Source organism: Balearica regulorum, chromosome 31 (assembly GCF_011004875.1).
Source record: "Balearica regulorum gibbericeps isolate bBalReg1 chromosome 31, bBalReg1.pri, whole genome shotgun sequence".
In the NCBI taxonomy this organism is placed as follows: Eukaryota; Metazoa; Chordata; class Aves; order Gruiformes; family Gruidae; genus Balearica; species Balearica regulorum.
The window spans coordinates 1,083,071-1,103,846 of record NC_046214.1 but is presented as its reverse complement, the minus strand read 5'-3'; the positions used below and the strand labels follow the sequence as shown (position 1 = coordinate 1,103,846).

At 62.6% G+C, this 20,776-nt stretch overlaps 1 protein-coding gene across 1 annotated transcript; it reads right to left on the bottom strand.

Moving 5' to 3' along the window:
- Positions 1-7,345: 7,345 nt before the first annotated feature.
- Positions 7,346-19,849, bottom strand: LOC142598834 (IgGFc-binding protein-like). Its single transcript, XM_075738257.1, has 10 exons — positions 19,798-19,849; positions 17,935-18,663; positions 16,829-17,142; positions 15,004-15,421; positions 12,760-13,355; positions 11,305-11,827; positions 9,885-10,444; positions 8,647-9,214; positions 7,601-7,800; positions 7,346-7,503 (listed from the first exon to the last, which is right to left on the bottom strand). The coding sequence occupies exons 1-10, from the start codon at positions 19,847-19,849 to the stop codon at positions 7,360-7,362; spliced, it is 4,104 nt and encodes a 1,367-aa protein (XP_075594372.1). The 3' UTR covers positions 7,346-7,359.
- Positions 19,850-20,776: the final 927 nt, after the last annotated feature.

The following is a 20,776-nucleotide window of genomic DNA, read 5'->3' as shown; positions in this document are numbered from 1 at the left end:
AGGGGACCCAAATGTCCACAACCCACCCCACCCCATAGACCCCACATCTGGACAGGGAACCCAGATGTCCCCACCCCACCCCATAGACCCCACATCTGGACAGGGGATCCAGGTGTCCACAACCCAACCAACCCTATAGACCCCACATCTGGACAGGGGATCCAGGTGTCCACAACCCAACCAACCCTATAGACCCCACATCTGGACAGGGGACCCAGATGTCCACAACCCACCCCACCCTATAGACCCCACATCTGGACAGGGGACCCAGATGTCCACAACCCACCCCACCCTATAGACCCTATAGATCCCGTAACACCCCCCCAAAATGGGAAGGGGGACCCAGGCATCCAGGACTCACCGTGTCGGGGCCACGGGGCTGTGGCTCCTCCGAGGGCTCCGGGTTTTTGTAGGGACCAAGGAGGTGGCATCAACCAATGGTGCGCTGGCTCCGCCCCCGCAGTGCCACCCCATTGGTCCCTGTGGAGGGGGCGGGGCCTGGGGGCACCCTGGCCCCAGGACAGAGATAAGATCTGGGACTGGACGGATCTGGGTCCGGGCTGGCGCCAGCGGGGTGCCAGGAGGGGGGGTGGTGGGGGAGGTGGGTCCTCTGTGGTCTCTCCCTCCGTCCATCTGTCCACCCAATGATGCCTCCATCCATCTGTCCTTCCAGCCGTCTGTACCTCCATCCTATCTCCATCCAGTGATCCATCCATCCATCCACCCCTCCATCCCTCCATCCATCCATATCTCCATCCATCCATCTGTCCATCCATCCATATCTCCCTCCATCCTTCCATCCATCCATATCTCCATCCGTCCATCCCTCTATCGCTCCACCCGTCCATCCCTCCCTCCAACAATTCATTCCTCTGATGATCCCTCTGTTCCTCCACCCATTCTTCCATCCGATGATCATTCCCTCCCTCCACCCATTCATCCATCCGTCCATTCCATCTACTCCTCCATCCAACCACCCATCTGCCCCTCCATCCATCCAACCAGCCTTTCATCCCTCCCTCCAACAATTCATTCCTCTCAAGATCTGTCCATCCAATCATCTATCCATCCATCCGTCCATCCAGCCCTTCATCCAACCAACCCTTCATCCACCCATTCCTCCATCCCTTCATCCATCCAACCCTTCATCCACCCATTCCTCCATCCTTTTGTCTATCCAACCCTTCATCCACCCATTCCTCCATCCCTCCATCCATCCCTTCATTCGTCCGTTCCTCCCTCCATCCATCCATCTCTCCTCCATCTGTTCATCCCTCCAACCCTTCATCCATCCAACCCTCCATCTATCCATTCCTTCATCCACCCTTCATCCACCCATTCCTCCACCCCTTCATCCATCCCTCCATCCAGCCGTTCCTCCATCCCTTCATCCATCCATCCATCTCTCCCTGCATCTTTTCATCCCTCCAACTCTTCCACCATCCAACCCTTCATCCACCCATTCCTCCATCCCTTCATCCCTCCATCCAGCCGTTCCTCCATCCCTTCCTCCATCCATCCATCCATCTCTCCCCACATCTGTTCATCCCTCCAACCCTTCCTCCATCCAACCCTTCATCCACCATTCCTCCATCCCTCCATCCCTCCATCCATCCATCCAACCCTTCATGCACCCATTCCTCCATCCCTTCCTCCATCCATCCATCCATCTCTCCCCACATCTGTTCATCCCTCCAACCCTTCCTCCATCCAACCCTTCATCCACCCATTCCTCCATCCCTCCATCCCTCCATCCATCCATCCAACCCTTCATCCACCCATTCCTCCATCCCTTCCTCCATCCCTTCCTCCATCCATCCATCCATCCATCCATCTCTCCCTGCATCTGTTCATCCCTCCAACCCTTTCTCCATCCAACCCTTCATCCATCCCTCCATCCATCTGTTCCTCCGTCCATCCCTCCCTCCCTCCCTCCATCCATCCATCTCTCCCTGCATCTTTTCATCCCTCCGCCCCTCCATCCACCCATTCCTCCACCCCTCCACCCTCCCTCCCTCCCTTCCCCCCCCCCCCAGGACCCAACCCTTGGGCCAGGGCCCTGTTTGGGGAACACCCGGGTGCCCTCTGCTCTCCTGCGCCGGATAATTGGGGCTGGGACAGAGCAGGAGCCTTTTGTTCTCCAGAACAATGGATTGGGGGGGGGGGGGGGGGGGGAGTTGGGCAGAGCCCCATGGAGCACCCAGGGTCCTGGTGGCCGGGTAAGTGGGGAGGGGGGACACCCCAAATGTCCCCGAGGACACCCCCAACCCCTCCACCCCCCCCCCAACAGGGACCCAGGCACCGGGGGGGCCCCCCCCCAGCCCCCCTCCCAAAAGGGACCCAGACATCGGGGACACCCCCCCCCAGCCCCCCCAAAGGGACTCAGACATCAGGGGGACCCTCAGCCCCCCCCAAAAGGGACCCAGACATCGGGGACCCCCCCCGAGGGACCCAGACATCGGGGACCCCCCCCAGCCCCCCCAAATGGGATCCAGACATCGGGGACCCCCCCCAGCCCCCCCAAAGGGACCAAGGCACCGAAGGGACCCCCCCAGCCCCCCCCAGAGGGACCCAGACACCAGAGTGACCCCCCCCAGCCCCCCCCCCAAAAGGGATCCAGACATCGGGGACCCCCCCCAGCCCCCCCAAAAGGGACCCAGACACCAGAGTGACCCCCCCAGCCCCCCCCCAAAAGGGATCCAGACATTGGGGACCCCCCCAGCCCCCCCAAAAGGGACCCAGACACCAGAGTGACCCCCCCAGCCCCCCCCCCAAAGGGATCCAGACATTGGGGACCCCCCCCGCCCCCCCAAAAGGGACCCAGACACCAGAGTGACCCCCCCAGCCCCCCCCCCAAAAGGGATCCAGACATTGGGGACCCCCCCAGCCCCCCCAAAGGGACCCAGACATCGGGGACCCCCCCAGCCCCCCCAAAAGGGACCCAGACACCAGGGGAACCCCCCCAGCCCCCCCCAAAGGGGATCCAGACATTGGGGACCCCCCCAGGCCCCCCCAAAAGGGACCCAGATCCCCCCCAAAGGGGATCCAGACATTGGGGACCCCCCCATCCCCCCCCAAAGGGGACCCAGACACCAGAGTGACCCCCCCCCCCCCCCCCCCAAAAGGGACCCAGACATCGGGGACCCCCCCAGCCCCCCCAAAAGGGACCCAGACACCAGTGTGACCCCCCCCAGCCCCCCCCAAAAGGGATCCAGACATTGGGGACCCCCCCAGCCCCCCCAAAGGGACCCAGACACCAGAGTGACCCCCCCCAGCCCCCCCCCAAAAGGGATCCAGACATTGGGGACCCCCCCAGCCCCCCCAAAGGGATCCAGACATCGGGGACCCCCCCAGCCCCCCCCAAAAGGGACCCAGACACCAGGGGAACCCCCCCAGCCCCCCCCAAAGGGGACCCAGACCCCCCCCAAAGGGGATCCAGACATTGGGGACCCCCCCCGCCCCCCCCAAAAGGGACCCAGACCCCCCCCAACGGGGATCCAGACATTGGGGACCCCCCCATCCCCCCCCCAAAAGGGACCCAGACACCAGGGGAACCCCCCCAGCCCCCCCCAAACGGGACCCAGACATTGGGGACCCCCCCAGCCCCCCCAAAGGGACCCAGACATCGGGGACCCCCTCCCCCCCCCCAAGGCACCCTGGCACCCAAGCACCTCCCCCCCCCCCCCAAAAGGGACCCAAGGGCCCCCCCCCCCAAAATCAGCCTGCCCTGGGGGGGTCCCACCCCGACACCCCGGGTACCCCCCACCCCATCACCCCCCTTCCCTTCCCTTCCCTGCAGGGGGGGGTAGGGGTGGTCCCAGCCATCCCCCAAAAGGACCCAGGTATCCAGGGGGACCCCTCCCCCCCCCCCCCCCCCCCAAAAAAAGGGACTAATTATGGGGCAGCCCCTCCCCCCCCGTTAATTGCTGAGTAAATGAGCGGGCGGCACCGGGGCACCACGGTCCGCAGAGACGGTAACGAGGGACCCCGGATGCTGGGGTGACACCCCACCCCCCACCCCCCCTCCCTGATCCATGGGACACCCCCCTCCCCCTCCCCCCGGATCCCTGGAACCCCCCCAAATCCCTGGGACCCCCCCTTGGATCCCTGGGACTCCCCCCGGATTCCTGGGACTCCCCCCGGATCCCTGGAACCCCCCCTTGGATCCCTGGGACCCCCCCTGGATTCCTGGGACCCCCCCTGGATCCCTGGGACTCCCCCCGGATTCCTGGGACCCCCCCCGGATCCCTGGAACCCCCCCTTGGATCCCTGGGACCCCCCCTGGATTCCTGGGACCCCCCCCTGGATCCCTGGAACCCCCCCAGATCTCTGGGACCCCCCCTGGATCTCTGGGACACCGTCCGGATCCCTGGGACCCCCCCAAATCCCTGGGACCCCCCCTTGGATCCCTGGGACTCCCCCTGGATTCCTGGAGTCCCTCCCTGGATCTCGGGGCCCCCCCCAGATCTCTGGGACCCCCCCTGGATCTCTGGGACACCCCCCCGAATTCCTGGGACACCGTTCGGATCCCTGGGACCCCCCCAAATCCCTGGGACCCCCCCTTGGATCCCTGGGACTCCCCCTGGATTCCTGGGGTCCCTCCCTGGACCTCTGGGACCCCCCCAAATCCCTGGGACCCCCCCTTGGATCCCTGGGGTCCCTCCCTGGATCTCTGGGACCCCCCCAAATCCCTGGGACCCCCCCTTGGATCCCTGGGGTCCCTCCCTGGATCTCTGGGACACCCCCCGAATTCCTGGGACACCGTCCGGATCCCTGGGACCCCCCCAAATCCCTGGGATCCCCCCCTGGATCTCTGGGACCCCCCCAAATCCCTGGGACCCCCCCTTGCACCCCTGGGACTCCCCCTGGATTCCTGGGGTCCCTCCCTGGATCTCTGGGACCCCCCCCCCCCCGATATTCCTGGGACCCCCCCCCTGGATCCCTGGAACCCCCCCAGATCTCTGGGACACCCCCCGAATTCCTGGGACCCCCCCTTGGATCCCTGGGACTCCCCCTGGATTCCTGGGGTTCCTCCCTGGATCTCTGGGACCCCCCCTGGATCCCTGGGACACCCCCCCCAAATCCCTGGGACCCCCCCCCGGATCTCTAAGACCTCCCCCGGATTCCTGGGACCCCCCCCAAATCCCTGGGACCCCCCCTGGGTCTCTGGGACCCCCCCGAACACCTGGGACACCCCCCCCGATACCTGGGGTCCCCCCAAATCCTGGGACCCCCCCAGATACCTGGGACCCCCCCTGGGTCTCTGGGACCCCCCCGAACACCTGGGACACCCCCCCCCCCGATACCTGGGGTCCCCCCCCAATCCCTGGGACCCCGAAATGCTCCATGCCCAGACACCTGGGTCCCCCCTTTCCAACACCCAGATTTTGGGGGTCCCTGGGGGGGGGTGTGAGGGGTCCCTGGGGTGATTTTGGGGTTCCCTGGGGTGTTTTTGGGGTGTCCCTGGGGTGGTTTTTGGGGTTTCTGGGGGGATTTGGGAGAACCCTGGAGGGATTTGGGGGCTGAGGGGGTCCCAGGGGGTGTTGGAGAGTCCCCCGGGAGATTTTGGGGGTCCCTGGGGGGAGTTGAGGGGTCCCTGGGGTGATTTTGGGGTTCCCTGGGGTGGTTTTGGGGTTCCCTGGAGTGGTTTTTGGGGTGTCCCTGGGATGGTTTTTGGGGTTTCCAGGAGGATTTGGGGGAACCCTGGAGGGATTTGGGGGCTGAGGGGGTCCCAGGGGGTGTTGGAGAGTCCCCCGGGAGATTTTGGGGGTCCCTGGGGGGAGTTGAGGGGTCCCTGGGGTGATTTTGGGGTTCCCTGGGGTGTTTTTGGGGTGTCCCTGGGATGGTTTTGGGGGTTTCCGGGAGGATTTGGGGGAACCCTGGAGGGATTTGGGGGCTGAGGGGGTCCCAGGGGGTGTTGGAGAGTCCCCTGGGAGATTTTGGGGTTCTCTGGGGTGGTTTTGGGGTTCCCTGGGGTGGTTTTTGGGGTTCCCGGGGGATTTGGGGGAACCCTGGGAGGGTTTGGGGGGTTTCAGGGGGACTGAGGGGCTTCTCAGGGGGTTGGAGAGTCCCCAGGAAGGTTTTTGGGGTCCCTGAGTGGTTTTGGGGGTCCCTCGAGTGCTTTGGGGGTCCCGGGGGGGGTTGTAGAGCCCCTGAGGAGGTTTGGGGGGCTCCTTGGAAGGGTTTTGGGGTTCCCTGGGGTGGTTTTGGGGTTCCCAGTGGGGATTTGGGGGTCCCCTGGAGATTTGGGGGTGCCAGGGGGGATTTAAGGGGTCCCATGGGGGTGGAGAGTCCCTGGGGTGCTTTGGGGGGTGTCTGGAGCAGTTTGGGGGGGTCCCTGGGGGGTTTAGGGGAAGACTTGAAGGGTCCCCGGGGGTGTTGGGGGTCCCTGGGGTGGTTTTGGGGGGACTTCAGGGTATTTTTGGGGTACACCAGGATTTTTTGGGAGGAAGTCAGAGAAAAGCATCGGGATAGAAACCCATTTTTTTCCCCCTAATTTTTTTTTTAAATTTTTTAAATTTTTTTTTAATTATTTTTTCCTGTGCCTGAATGTGGAAAGGAGCCGGGGAGCCGCTGAGAATTGGGGGAAGAAACGGGGATTTTGGGTCTGCCGTGAAAGGAATCGCCCCCCTTGGGTTGGGGTTCCCCCAAAATACCCCAGAACCCCCCGGATTCCCCAATTCCCCTGGGATTCTCCATCCCGTACCCCCCCCCGACACCCCAATATCCCCCGGGATGCTCCACCCCGTATCCCCCCTTGATTCCCTGGTTCCCCCCCAGATCCTCTGGTTGGGGTTCCCCCAAAATACCCCAGAACCCCCCAAATTCCCCACCCCGTACCCCCCAACCCCAATTTCCCCGGGATTCCCCACCCTGTACCCCCCCCCAGCACCCCAATATCCCCTGGGATGCTCCAGTTGGGGTCCCCCCAAAATACCCCAGAACCCCCCAAATTCCCCACCCTGTACCTCCCCTTGATTCCCTGGCCCCCCCTGGATCCTCTGGTCAGGATCCCCCCAAAATATCCTGGAAACCCCCAGACTGACCACCCCGTACCCCCCTGAACCCCAATTTTCCCCAGATTCCCCACCCCGTACCCCCCTGACACCCCAATTCCCCCCAGATTCCCCACCCTGTATCCCCCCCCTCAACACCCCGATATCCCCTGGGATCCTCCAGTTGGGGTCCCCCCCAAATACCCCAGAATCCCCAAATTCCCCACCCCCTACCCCCCCTGACACCCCAATATCCCCCGGGATGCTCCAGTTGGGGTCCCACCGTGATATCTCCCCCCCCCAACCCCAAAGATCAGCATCTCCCCACGACATCCCCCATTTTCGGGGTGGGGTCCCCCCACTCTCAGGGGGACAAGCAGAACCTCCGACCACCCTGCACCCCACATTTCCCCCCCGGTGAGCAGTGACCATCCTCGCAGAGCAGGGCGCCGTACAGGTAGCAGGTGCAATTCCGGCTGCAGTTGTCCACCAAGAAGTTCTCAAGAACCTCCAAAACCAAACCCAACCCCTTAAACCACCGTCCATGTGTGTCCCCCCCCCCCAAATTTCCCACGACACCCCCTTATTTCCACACCCCTCCTCACCTGGGTGTATCGTCCATCCTGGAAGCAACCGCAGGTGCTCGAGAAGATGCAACCGTCACCATCGGTGAAGAAGCCCTCGGTGCAGCGGCAACCCTCGAAGCAAGGACCGTGGCAGGGCAGGGGTTGGGCCATATGGGCGCAGCTGCCCTCGCAGGAACGGGCGCACAGGGTGTAGAAGCTGTGCTCACCGCAGGGGAGGGCTGGGCGGGGGCGAAAGGGGACACTTGGGTGGTGGTCCCAGCCTTAGGTTGGGATCGTAACCCAGGAAGGGTGGTGGCTTCAGCCCATGGTTGCGCTTCCAGCCCCGTTCCGTGTTGGCAATCCCTTCTCCGTCCCATCTTTGGAATCCCATCTCCATCCCATGGTTGCAATCCCTTCTCCATCCCATGGTTGCAATCCCTTCTCCATCCCATGGTTGCAATCCCATCCCATCTTTGCAATCCCATCCCATGGTTACAATCCCATCTCCATCCCATGGTTGCAATCCTTTCTCCATCCCATGGTTGCAATCCCATCCTTTGGTTGCAATCCCATCCCATCTTTACAATCCCATCCTCATTCCATGTTGGCAATCCCATCTCCATCCCATGGTTGCAATCCCTTCTCCATCCCTTCTTTGCAATCCCATCCCATGGTTACAATCCCTTCTCCATCCCATGGTTGCAATCCCTTCTCCATTCCATTTTTGCAATCCCATCCCATCTTTGCAATCCCATCCCATCTTTACAATCCCATCCTCATTCCATGTTGGCAATCCCATCTCCATCCCATGGTTGCAATCCCTTCTCCATCCCATCTTTGCAATCCCATCCCATGGTTACAATCCCATCTCCATCCCATCTTTGCAATCCCATCCCATATTTGCAGTCCCATTCCTGGGTTGCAATCCCATCCCATGGTTGCACTCTCATCCCCTTTCCATGTTGGCAATCCCATCTCCATCCCACGGTCGCAATCCCATCTCCATCCCACGGTCGCAATCCCATCTCCATCCCACGGTCGCAATCCCATCTCCTCCACCTTTGCCACCTGGTGAAGATACTCACGACAGAAGCTCTTTGTCCTCCAGACCTTCACCGTAGCTCCAGCCTCCTGGCAGGCCGCGGTGTAGGCTTGCAGACTCCGGCACAGGGTGTCCATGGCCCCGGCGGTGAGGACCATCTCCTGGAGGCAGTGCTCGAAGAAGTCCTCTGGGCCAACCTGCGCGTGGCAGCCGCTGAAAGGTCCTGATGTCACCACCATCATCCCACATGAGTTCTCTGCGTGGTATGGCCTGGTGGCATCCGGTGGGTGGACAACACACGTTTCACAGATGTCCGAGCAGGTTATGGATTCATCTGGCACCTTCCAGGCCACCACCAACTCCTGGGTCCCGTTGACCCGGGTGCCGTTGGGTCCCATGAAATCGTTGTCACTGTTGCCGTCAAAGTCACCGCAGAGGCCGGACATCCGCCCCGCGTAGGTGCTGGGGACGGTGACCAAGAGGATGGCGGTGGCGGCGTAGACGAGCCGGTGGCCCAAGGCCGTTTGAAGGACGATGTTGTTTCCTTCTTGAGTCACCCAGGTCTTCCCATCTTCCAGCGATAGTGGTAAGGTGCGAGTCTCCCCGTCCACCTGCGGGCAAGGGAGGAAGGAGATGGAGGAGGTGAGATGTCCTCCCACCTTGCCCCGTCACCCTTGGGTGCACCCACAGTGATGGATGAGGTGCACCACCCAACGTATGTCCCTCTGGAGCCCACAGATCCCACCCTACCACCTTATCCGGCATTTTTTTTCTGATGGATAAACCCAGTTTTGGTTGGGTGATGGGTTCATTCCCCGGCAGAGAGATTGGGTTGGAGGCAGAGGGAATGGAGAAATCGTGGCAGAAGGTGGTGGAGAGAAAGGAGGATGAGGGCCAGGAGAGACATTTTTGGGAGAGGAAGAGGAGAAGAAGGATCTTGGAGAGCTTTTAGGGGAGATGAGAGAAGAACAAGGATCCTGGAGAGCTTTTTAGAAGAGATGAAGAGGAAAAGAAGGATCTTGGACACGTTTTTTTTGGGAAGATAAAAGAAGAAGGATCTCAGAGAGCTTTTTAGAGGAGATAAGAGAAGGAGGAGGATCCTGGAAAGCTTTTTAGAAGAGATGAAGAGGATAAAAAGGATATCAAAGAGATTTTTTAGGGCTGATAAAGAGAAGCAGCATCGTGGTGCACGGGGTTAGCGGGATCCATCCAAGGGCGACCCATCGGGATGGGGCTGTGGGGTTGACCCGATGGTTGCCCACCAAGAAGAGAAACACTCACATCAACTCTCCACGAGCTCCCGCTCTGCATGGTGATCCGGGAGCCCCCGACCGCCACGGCGACACCTCCACCATTTTCCAGTGTCACCTCCAACTCGTGTCCATCCCCTTGGCAAACCTTGGCCAGGACGTAGCGGCAAGAGCCACCGAGGGTGAAATTCAACCCGTCGAAGGTGACCAAGCGCCGGGAGCCCAAGAGGACGCAACGACCACGCCCTCCGCCATGACAACCCCGTACGCCTCTCTCCACCCGACACTCTTCTCCTGAGGAACACGGGGCTGCCCAACACGTCACCGTCCCGTTCGCCGTACAACGGCAGCGCTCGGCGCACCCGTCCTCGGCGTAGAACTCCTCTCCTCGTTGGTAGTAACGTCCCCGGTGGTGACAACCGCAGTGGGGTGGTGGGACGCAACGCTCGCCGCTGAGGACGAAGCCCTCATCGCAGAAACACCCCTCGGTCCTCGGTAGGTCGCAGGTCTCCGAGCAGTTGGGGTGGCCGCACGTGGCGGGGCAAGCGGTGCCGTGGAGCTCGTAGTGCGAGTGCGGAGGGCAGAAGGGGGCTGGAGGGTGGGGCACGAGGAGGAAAGACCGGTTTGGGGTGAGAAAAGGGGGATTTGGGAACCGGCAAGGACACGGGGTGTGGGACTAAGGTGGTGTCCCCAAACCAGCTCAACTCTGCGTATTATTGGGGTTGGGGTTTTTGGTTTTTGAGGATGGAGGTGGCTGTTGTGGATTTTCCTCCACCATGGATCTTCCCATCTCCTTCTTGACCCCAATGATTACCTCAGCTGGAGATCTCCGTTCGGGATTGTCCTGCTCTGAGGATGCTCCCATCTCCCTTGTGACCCCAACTTGGATGGAGATGCCTATCCCAGGATTTTCCTACTCCAATTAGGTCAGATGGAGGTCCTTCTCCAGGATTTTCCACCCCTGAGGAACCTCCCATCTCCCTCTTGACCCCAGGTTGGAGAGACATCCCTATCCAAGATTTCTCCTCCTCCAAGAATGATCAACTTGGATGGAGATGCCTATCTCAGGATTTTCCTACTCCAACTAGGTCGGACGGAGGTCCTTCTCCAGGATTTTCCACCCCTGAGGAACCTCCCATCTCCCTCTTGACCCCAGGTTGGACAGACATCCCTATCCAAGATTTTTCCTCCCCCAAGAATGATCTCACCTCCCTTGTGACCCCAACTTGGATGGAGATGTCTATCCCAGGATTTTCCTACTCCAGCTGGGTTGGATGGAGATCCCAATCTGGGATTTATCTCCTCCACAGATGCTCCCATCTCCCTCTTGACCCCACCTCAGATGGAAACCACTATCCAAAGGTTTTCCTACTCCAACTACGTTGGACGGAAATCCAAGTCCAGGGATTTTCCCACTCCCACTGTCTTGGTAAGCCCCTGAGGCCACCTACCACAGAAGGTTTTGGAGCGCCAGGGCTCGAGGACAACCCCAGCCTCCTGGCAGGCAGCGGCGTAGCCCATCACCGCTTGGCAGATGATGGCCTTGTGTCCTCGGAAGATGCAGTAATCGGTGATGCAAGCCTGGAAATAGCTCTCGGGGTCAACCCGGGAGTGACAAGACCGGAATGGCCCCTTAGACCACAGGATGAGCCCGCAGTCCTCCTCGCTGGCCCGCTGCTTGTGGTTGATGATGGCCCGGCTGGAGCATCGGTGCGGTGCTGGCCCGCTGCAACCTGGCACCACCGTTGTCACCACCTCGGGGACGTCGTTGTGGGGATCACCATCGAAATTGCCACAGAGGCCGCAGAGAGCCCCAGCGTAGGCGCTGGGGACGGTGACAGCCAAGTGGCTCTGCCCGTCAAAGGAGACGGTCAAGTTGAAGTCGGTGCGCAAGGAGGTGCCCCAACCCCGGCGGACAATGAAGATCTTGCCCTCAGGTAGGATGTGGGGTAGGTTGACCAACAGACCATCAACCTGTGAGGGGACAGGGGTGAGTTATGGGGCGCTCGGTGTGGGGGAAGCACCCCAAGTGGGGTGAGCTCAGGGAGGGGTGGCAGCGGTGCTGGCAGAGCTTCAGTGTTTGACCCAAACCTGAAGATCAACTCCAACCTCAACCCCAAACCCAGCCTCAACCCCACCCCAACCCTAAACCGAACCCCAATTTTAAGCTCAAGTCCAATGCCAACCTCATCCCCGAGCCCAACCCTACCTCAAACCCCAAACCCAACCTCAACCCAAACCCCAGCCTCAAGCCCAAACTCAACATCGGCCACAACATCAACCCCCAAACCAACCCCAACCTCAACCTCCAACACTGTCTCCCACTGTAACCTCAAGGTCAACCCCGTAAACCTAGCCTAGACCCAAACCCTAATCTCAATCCCAACCTCAACCCAAACTCCAACCGCAAGTCCAACCCTAACCCAAACCTTCACCCCATCCCAAACATCAAGCCCAACCTCAACCCAAACCCCAACTCCAGGTCCAACCCTAACCCAAAACTCCATCCCAACTCCAACCCTAACCCAAACCTTCACCCCATCCCAAACATCAAGCCCAACCTCAACATTGACCCCCCCCCCCCAACCCAAACTCCAACTCCAGGTCCAACCCTAACCCAAAACTCAACCCCAACATCAATCTCAGCCCCAACTCCAACCCTAAGTCCAACCCTAACCCAAACCTTCACCCCAACCCAAACCCCAACATCAACCTCAACCCAAACTCCAACCCTAAATCCAACCCTAACCCAAAACTCCACCCCAATCCCTCCAACCCCAAACTCAACTCCACCCCCCTTCCCAACCCCGAGCGCCCCCATCCATCTCCTCACACCCATCAGGACCCCACCACCCTCCCGTCACCCCCAAAACCCCATCGGGGCCCCATGGTAGGGTCATCCTCACCATGACCTTCCCCCGGAAGTTGTGGCTGAGGGTAACGTTGTACCCGTAGACGATGACCTGGACCGAGCGGGTGAAGGTGCTGCCGTACAGCCCCTGCCCCTTGTTCTGCACCAACACCTGGAAGCCCACCAGCCCCTTGCTCGCCTTGCACGCCCCGGTGAACTCGTACAGGCAGCTGCCTGCAAAATTATAGCGCTGCCCATCATAGGTGACATAATTCTTGTCCCTCCCGGAGCTGCACGTCCGGTAGCTCTCGGGGTAGCACCCGATGACCCCCTTCTCCACCGCGCACCGCTGGCCCCTACGGCACCCGTCCTTCTTGCACCGAACCCGCTGCACCTCGGGGTCGCAGATGCAACTACGGGTGCAACTGTCACCCTCCCAGAATTGTTCCCCGGGGGCGTAACGGTGGCCGGCGTGGTGGCAACCGCAAGCCACCGCCGCGGCCACGCAGCTGCTGTTGAGGAGCACGAAGCCCTGGGCGCACTCGCAGGTCTCCTGGCAGGACGTCGAGCAATTTTCGGGGCCGTCGAGGTGGGTGCAAGTCCGGGGGCAGCCGCAGGGGTTGTAGTGGCTGTTTTCCGGGCAGCGCGGGGCTGCGGGCGGGAGGAGAGATGTGAGTTACGGTCCGTTGCAAATCCTGAGCCCAGTAGCAACGTGGGCGTTGCAAACTCCGATCCCGGTGCAACGTCTGGGGTCCAAACCCGAAATCCCAGTGCAAACCCCAATCCCGGTGCAATGTCTGCATTGCAAACCCCAAATCCCGGTGTAAACCCCAAATCCCAGTGGAACCCCTGCATTGCAAACTCCCATCCCAGTGCAACGTGATTTGCAAACCCCAAATCCCTCTGCACACCCCAATGCCCGTGCAACGTGTGCGTTCTAACCCCCAAATCCCAGTGCAAACCCTGATCCTGGTGCAACACCTGCATTCCAACCCCCAAATCCCAGTGCAAACCCCAAATCCCAGTGGAACCCCTGCATTGCAAACTCCCATCCCAGTGCAACATGATTTGCAAACCCCAATTCCAGTGCAAACCCCGATCCCCGTGCAACACGTGCGTTGCAAACCCCAAATCCTGGTGCAAACCCCCAATCCTGCTGCAAACCCCCATCCCGGTGCACCGCCCGCATTGCAACCCCCAATCCTGGTGCAAACCCCAATCCCTGTGCAACATCTCCATTGCAACCCCCAAATCCCGGTGCAAACCCCGATCCCGGTGCCACACGTGCGTTGCAAATCCCAAATCCCTCTGCAAACCCCCATCCCGGTGCAACACGTGCGTTGCAAACCCCAAATCCTGGTGCAAACCCCAATCCCGGTGCATCGCCCGCATTGCAACCCCAAATCCCGGTGCAAACCCCCATCCCTGTGCCACACGTGCGTTGCAACCCCCAAACCCCTCTGCAAACCCCGATCCCGGTGCAACACGTGCGTTGCAAACCCCAAATCCCGGTGCAAACCCCGATCCCCGTGCAACACATGCATTGCAACCCCAAATCCCCGTGCAAACCCCGATCCCGGTGCCACATGTGCGTTGCAACCCCCAAATCCCGGTGCAAACCTCCATCCCTGTGCAACACATCCGTTGCAACCCCCAAATCCCCGTGCAAACCCCGATCCCTGTGCAACGTGTGCGTTACAACCCCCAAATCCCTCTGCAAACCCTGATCCCGGTGCCACACGTGTGGTGCAACCCCCAAATCCTGGTGCAAACCCCAATCCCGGTGCATCGCCCGCATTGCAACCCCAAATCCCGGTGCAAACCCCCATCCCTGTGCCACACGTGCGTTGCAACCCCCAAACCCCTCTGCAAACCCCGATCCCGGTGCAACACGTGCGTTGCAACCCCCAAATCCTGGTGCAAACCCCGATCCCCGTGCAACACGTGCGTTGCAACCCCCAATCCTGGTGCAAACCCCAATCCCTGTGCAACATCTCCATTGCAACCCCCAAATCCTGGTGCAAACCCCAATCCCCGTGCCACACGTGCGTTGCAACCCCCAAATCCCAGTGCAAACCCCGATCCCTGTGCAACACATCCGTTGCAACCCCCAAATCCCAGTGCAAACCCCAATCCCCGTGCCACACGTGCGTTGCAACCCCCAAATCCCGGTGCAAACCCCCATCCCGGTGCACCGCCCGCATTGCAACCCCCCCCCCTTCCCCCCCCCCCCCCCGATCCCAACGCGCGCCCCGAATCCCAAACCTTTGCCCCCCACCCCTCCGCCGTCCCCACTCACCGCACCCCTCCTCCTTCCGCCAGTCGGGCAGTTGCACGCCCCTCTCCTTGCACGCCGCCGCGTAGTTCTCCAAGGCCCGGCAAGCGCTCTCGTTGCCGCACGGTTCCCCCTCGCACCCCTCCAGGTACCCCCAAATATCCACCACCCCCCGACACGCCCCAAAAAGTTTCCCCCTGCCCAAACGCTCGCAGAAGGTTTCGGGGCGGTCGGAAGAGCCGAAATCGTCGCCGGCGTTGCCGCAGACGCCGCAGAGGTCGTCGGCGAAGGATTCGGGGACGGTGACGTTGGCGGCGCCTCGCCAGTCGTAGGACACGCGCAAGGAGAAGTCGGTTTCCAGCAGCAGCGCGGCGTCGCGCCGCGACGCTACGACGCGCGCCCCGTGCAACGCCACCGGCAGCGAGAGGCTCCGGTTGTTCACCTGGAAAGCGGGAACGCGTGCGAGGGTGAGCGAGAGCGCGCCGAGGCTGGCGAGGGCGCGCGAGCCAACGCGGTCGGGAGCGAGCGTCGGCGGCCACCAGCTGCGTGCAAGAGGATTGCACGCGCGGGGAGGAGCGGGGATGAGCGCGCGCGCGCGACTTCGCACGGCGATAAATTGCACGCGAGAGCCTGCGCGAGCGCGCGGTAGCGTCGAAGACCGCCCGGTTGCGTGCAAAAGTCTGCGTTGGCGTGCGAGAACGGGCACGGGAGGGCCGTGCGAGAGCGTGCATTAGGGTGCGAGGGCGTGCGGTCGTGCGCAGCAGCGATGGAGTGCGTGCGAGAGCACGCACGCGCGTGCAAGAGCGTATGGTCACGTGCAACAGCGCGCACGGGCATGCAAGAGCTGTCGTTAGCGTGCAAGAGGGTCCCGCCACGTGCGAAAGCACACGGTTGCATGCAAGAGTGTGCGTCAGCGCGCAGGAGCGCGCACGCGCGCGCAAGAGCAAGCACAAGCGTGCACGAGCGTGCCGTCAGGCGCAAAGGCAATAAATTGCACACGAGAGCACGCCCACAGGTGCACGAGCATGCAAACACGTGCAAGAGCGTAAAGCCACATGCAGCCACGTGCAAGAGCGCACAACTGCACGCAGCCACGTGCACGACCATGCAGCCAAGTGCAAGAGCACGCAGCCAGGTGCACGAGCACGCAGCCACGTGCGAGAGCACACAACTGCATGCAGCCACGTGGTACGAGCGTGCAGCCACGTGCACGAGCACGCAGCTGAGTGCAAGAGCACGCAGCCACGTGCAAGAGCGGGCGGCCACACGCACGAGCACGCAGCCACATGGCACGAGCACGCAGCTGAGTGCAAGAGCACGCAGCCACGTGCAAGAGCGTGCAGCCACACGCACGAGCACGCAGCCACGTGCAAGAGCACACAACTGCATGCAGCCGAGTGCAAGAGCACGCAGCCCTGTGGCACGAGCATGCAGCCACACGCACGAGCACGCAGCCACGTGGCACGAGCACGCAGCCGAGTGCAAGAGCACGCAGCCACGTGCAAGAGCGTGCGGCCACACGCACGAGCACGCAGCCACGTGGCACGAGCACGCAGCCCAGTGCAAGAGCACGCAGCCACGTGCAAGAGCGTGCGGCCACACGCACGAGCACGCAGCCACGTGGCACGAGCACGCAGCCGAGTGCAAGAGCACGCACCCGCGTGCAAGAGCACGCAGCCACGTGGCACGAGCACGCAGCCGCGTGCAAGCAGAGCACGCAGAGGCTTGCGAAAGCCTGCGTTAGCGTGCCAGAGCGTGCATCAGCGTGCAAAAGCGTGCCTCAGGCCCCTCCACACACACACACACACACACACCCCCCCCCCCAAACCCGCCCTCCGCGCCCCCTCACCTGGACTAACCCCTCCTCGCCCCGCTCGGCGGCCACGGTGACGTTGTAGACGCGCACGAGGAGGGAGGCGACGCCAGTGGCGAGGACCGTGGCCTCCACGCTGAAATCGGGGAGGGAACCGTCGGGATTACAGAGCCGGGTCACGACGTAACGACACGGTCCGGGTAAGGAGACGTGGAAGCCGCGAAAAGCGCGAGCGTCGGTTCGCAGCCGGCACGTGACGTCGGCCGCGGGTTCGCAGCGGGGGCGGCAGGAGGAGACGTGGCAACGCTCGCCGGGGCGGCAGAGGAATCCGCGGCACGGGTCGGGGTTGTCTGGGGGGGGGACGGGGGGGGACGGAAGGGAAATTGGGGAGGGGGGGGGGGCGGCGTTAAAAATGGGCGCAACCCAATCCCCGCTGCACCCCGAGGAGCGTGCGAGACCGAGATGGCACCCCAAAGGGGTGCGCGACGCCGGCGTTGCGCCCCGAGGAGCGTGCAGTGCTACTGTGGCAGCCCCGGGAACGTGCGACGCCACCGTCGCACCACCCCCCCCCCCCCCCCGAGGAGCGTGCGAAAGGGTGTGCGACACCAGCATTGCACCCCGAGGAGCGTGCGACACTGTACGTGCACCCCGAGGAGCGTGCGACGCCACCCTCGCCCCCCAAGCAGCGTGCACCACCACCGTCGCACCCTCGGGAGCGTGCCACACACCACCGTTAGTCCCCAGGGAGCGTGCAACACCACTATCGCACCCCCAAGGAGCGTTCAACATCGTCGTTGCACCCCCGAGGAGCGTGCGACACCATCATCGCACCACGAGCAGCGTAGAAAACCGCATTTGCACACCAAGGAGAATGTAACACCAGCATTACACCCCGAGGAGCGTGCGACACTGTATCTGCACCCCGGGGAGCGTGCGACACCCACCGTTGCACCCCGAGGAGCGTGCGACACCACCCTCGCCCCCCTAAGCAGCGTGCACCACCACCGTCGCACCCTCGGGAGCGTGCCACGCCACCATTAGACCGCAGGGAGCGTGCGACACCACCGTTGCACCCCGAGGAGCCCGCGACCGGCCCCCGGCGCTTGCACGCTCAGGCCACGTGCGCCACGCCCCCCGCTCACCGCACTCGCACACGGAGATGGCGTCGCCCCGTCCGACGCCGTAGCTCAACACCCCGAAGGCGCCGTCGGCTCGTCGCAAACGTCGGTAGCCGCCGGCGTCGCCCATCGCCACCTCCCGCCACCAAAATTCGCCGCCGGGTAACCGCCGCCAACCGCCGCCGCCCAACGGTCGCCCGTCTAGCGCGATGTCCGCCCCGCCGCCCGTCGTCACCAACACGACGCTCGCACCGGGCGGGACGCTGAGGCGGTAAGCGCGGCAAAATTTTCCCAGGGGTGCCACGGCCGCCACGAAAGGTGCCGCGCCGGCGCGGAAGTAGTAGACGGCCACGTCGGAACCGGCGACCACGGCCGCGGCTTGCGCCGGCGCCAAGGCGATGGGTAAGACGTCGCCGGCGCGAAGCGTCGCCCACGCGGCGCCGGCGGAGGTGACGTAACGGAGGCGGGTGGTCCTGGCGGCGAGGACGTAGGCGACGTCGACGCGGTTTCGTTCGGCGCCCAGGCGTGCCACGACGAACCGACGGCCCCAGCGCGGCGGCGGCGGCGGCGGCGGCGGCTCGACCGCGCGGTCGGGCGCGGTGACGTCGAGGCGGGAGGACAAGACGCGCCGGGCGTCGAGTTTGGGGGTGCTCCGGAAAGGTGGGGTGTCGGCGGGGCCGGGGCGGGCAGGGCGCGGTTGGTTCCAGGCGACGGCGCGGCCGCGGTGGGACGCGGACGGGGGGGTGGTGGAGGCTGCGGGGGGGGGGGGAAGATTTGGGGGTTGGTGGGGGGGGAAAAAAAAGGGGGTGCAAAAAAAGGAGGGGTGAAAAAGGGGGGGCAAAAAAGGGGGGGCAAGAGGAGGGTGCAAAAGGGGGGTGCAAAAAAAGGGGGTGCAAAAAAGGGGGGTGCAAAAAAGGGGGGTGCAAAAAGGGGGGTGCAAAAAAGGGGGGTGCAAAAAGGGGGGGCAAGAGGGGGGTGCAAAAAAGGGGGTGCAAAAAAAGGGGGTGTGAAAAAGGGGGGTGCGAAAAAGGGGGGGCAAGAGCAGGGTGCAAAAAAGGGTGGTGCGAAAAAAGGGGGTGCAAGAGGAGGGTGCAAGAAGGGGGTGCAGAAAAAGGGGGTGCAAAAAAGGGGGGTGCAAAAAGGGGGGTGCTAAAAAAGGGGGTGCAAGAGGAGGGTGCAAGAAGGGGGGTGCGAAAAAGAGGGTGAAAAAAGGGGGGGCAAGAGGAGGGTGCAAAAAGGGGGGTGCAAAAAGGGGGTGCACAAGCAAGGTGCAAAAAGGGGGGTGCTAAAAAAGGGGGTGCAAGAGGAGGGTGCAAGAGGAGGGTGCAGAAAAAGGGGGTGCAAAAAGGGGGGGCAAGAGCAGAGTGTAAATGGGGGTGCAAAAAAAGGGGGGCAAGAGGAGAGTGCAACAAAAAGGGGGTGCAAAAAGGGGGTGCACAAGCAGGGTGCAGAAAAAGGGGGTGCAACAAAGGGGGGCAAGAGCAGGGTGCAAAAAGGGGGGGGTGCGAAAAGAGGGGGGTGCAAGAGGAGGGTGCAAGAAGAGGGGTGCAAAAAAGAGGGTGCAAAAAAGGGGGCGCACGAGCAGGGTGCAAAAGGGGGGTGCGAAAAAAAGGGGGGTGATAAAAAAGGGGGGGTGCAAAAAAAAAGGGGGGTGCAAGCATGCGCAAGAGGGTGCGGTGCTGCCATTAGCATACATTAGCATACATTAGCATACATTAGCATACATTAGCATACATTGCCGTGGCCAAGCGCGGCAGCAGATGGCAGCAGCGAAACGAGAGGGCGAACACGGGGGGTTCCCCCCCCCCCCCAAAAAAAAAAGGGGACCCAGATATTTGGGGGACCCCCCTCCCAGTCCAAGCCCCCCCCCCCCCCCCCAACACTTACGTCCCAGTAAGACCAGTGCGACCCCCACCAGTAACTTCACGACCGTCCCCATCGTGGCTGTAAAAAAAGGGGGGGTTCGGGGGGGGGGTGTCCCCGGATTCCTGGGGGGGGGGGGGGGTCCCCGGATTCCTGGGTGCCCCCTGAAATCTGGGGGAGCCGGATGACGGGGTGCCCCCCCCTCCCCCCCGGATGCCTGGGGTCCCCCTGTATGGAGGGGGGTCTGCGCAGATGCCTGGGTGCCCCCCCAAACACCTGGGTGGCCCCCCCAAATTCCTGGGTCTCCCCCAAAACCTGGGTACCCCCAAAAGCCTGGGGGACCCCCAAAATACCTGGGTGCCCCCCCCAAATTCCTGGGTGTCCCCCCCCCCCAAACACCTGCCCACCCCACCACAGATAACTGGGTGTCCCTCATATACCTGGGTCCCCCCCAAACCCCTGAGTGCCCCCCAAAACCCCTGGGTGCCCCCCCCAACTTCCTGGGTGCCCCCCAAAACCTGGGTCCCCCCCAAACCTCTGCGTGCCCCCCAACCCTTGGGTACCCCCAAGATACCTGTGTGCACCCAAACCCCCTGGGTGCCCCCCAAACCCCCCGGGTACCCCCAACCCCTCTGGGTCCCCCCAAACCCCTGGGTACCCCCAAACCCCTCGGTCCCCCCCAAACCCCTGGGTGCCCCCCCAAACCCCTGGGTCCCCTCAAACCCGTGGGTGCCCCCCCAAATTCTTGGGTCGCCCCCAGATACCTGGGTGCCCCCCAAACACCTGGGTACCCCAAAACCTCTGGGTACCCCCCAAACCCCCTGGGTGCCCCCCCCAAATTCCTGGGTCCCCTCCAAAACTTGGGTACCCCCCAGATACCTGGCTGCCCCCCAAACCCCCTCTGGGTACCCCAAAACCCCTGGGTCCCCCCCAAAACCCCTGGGTACCCCCAAACCCCCTGGGTGCCCCAAACCCCCCCTGGGTCCCCCCAAACCCCTGGGTC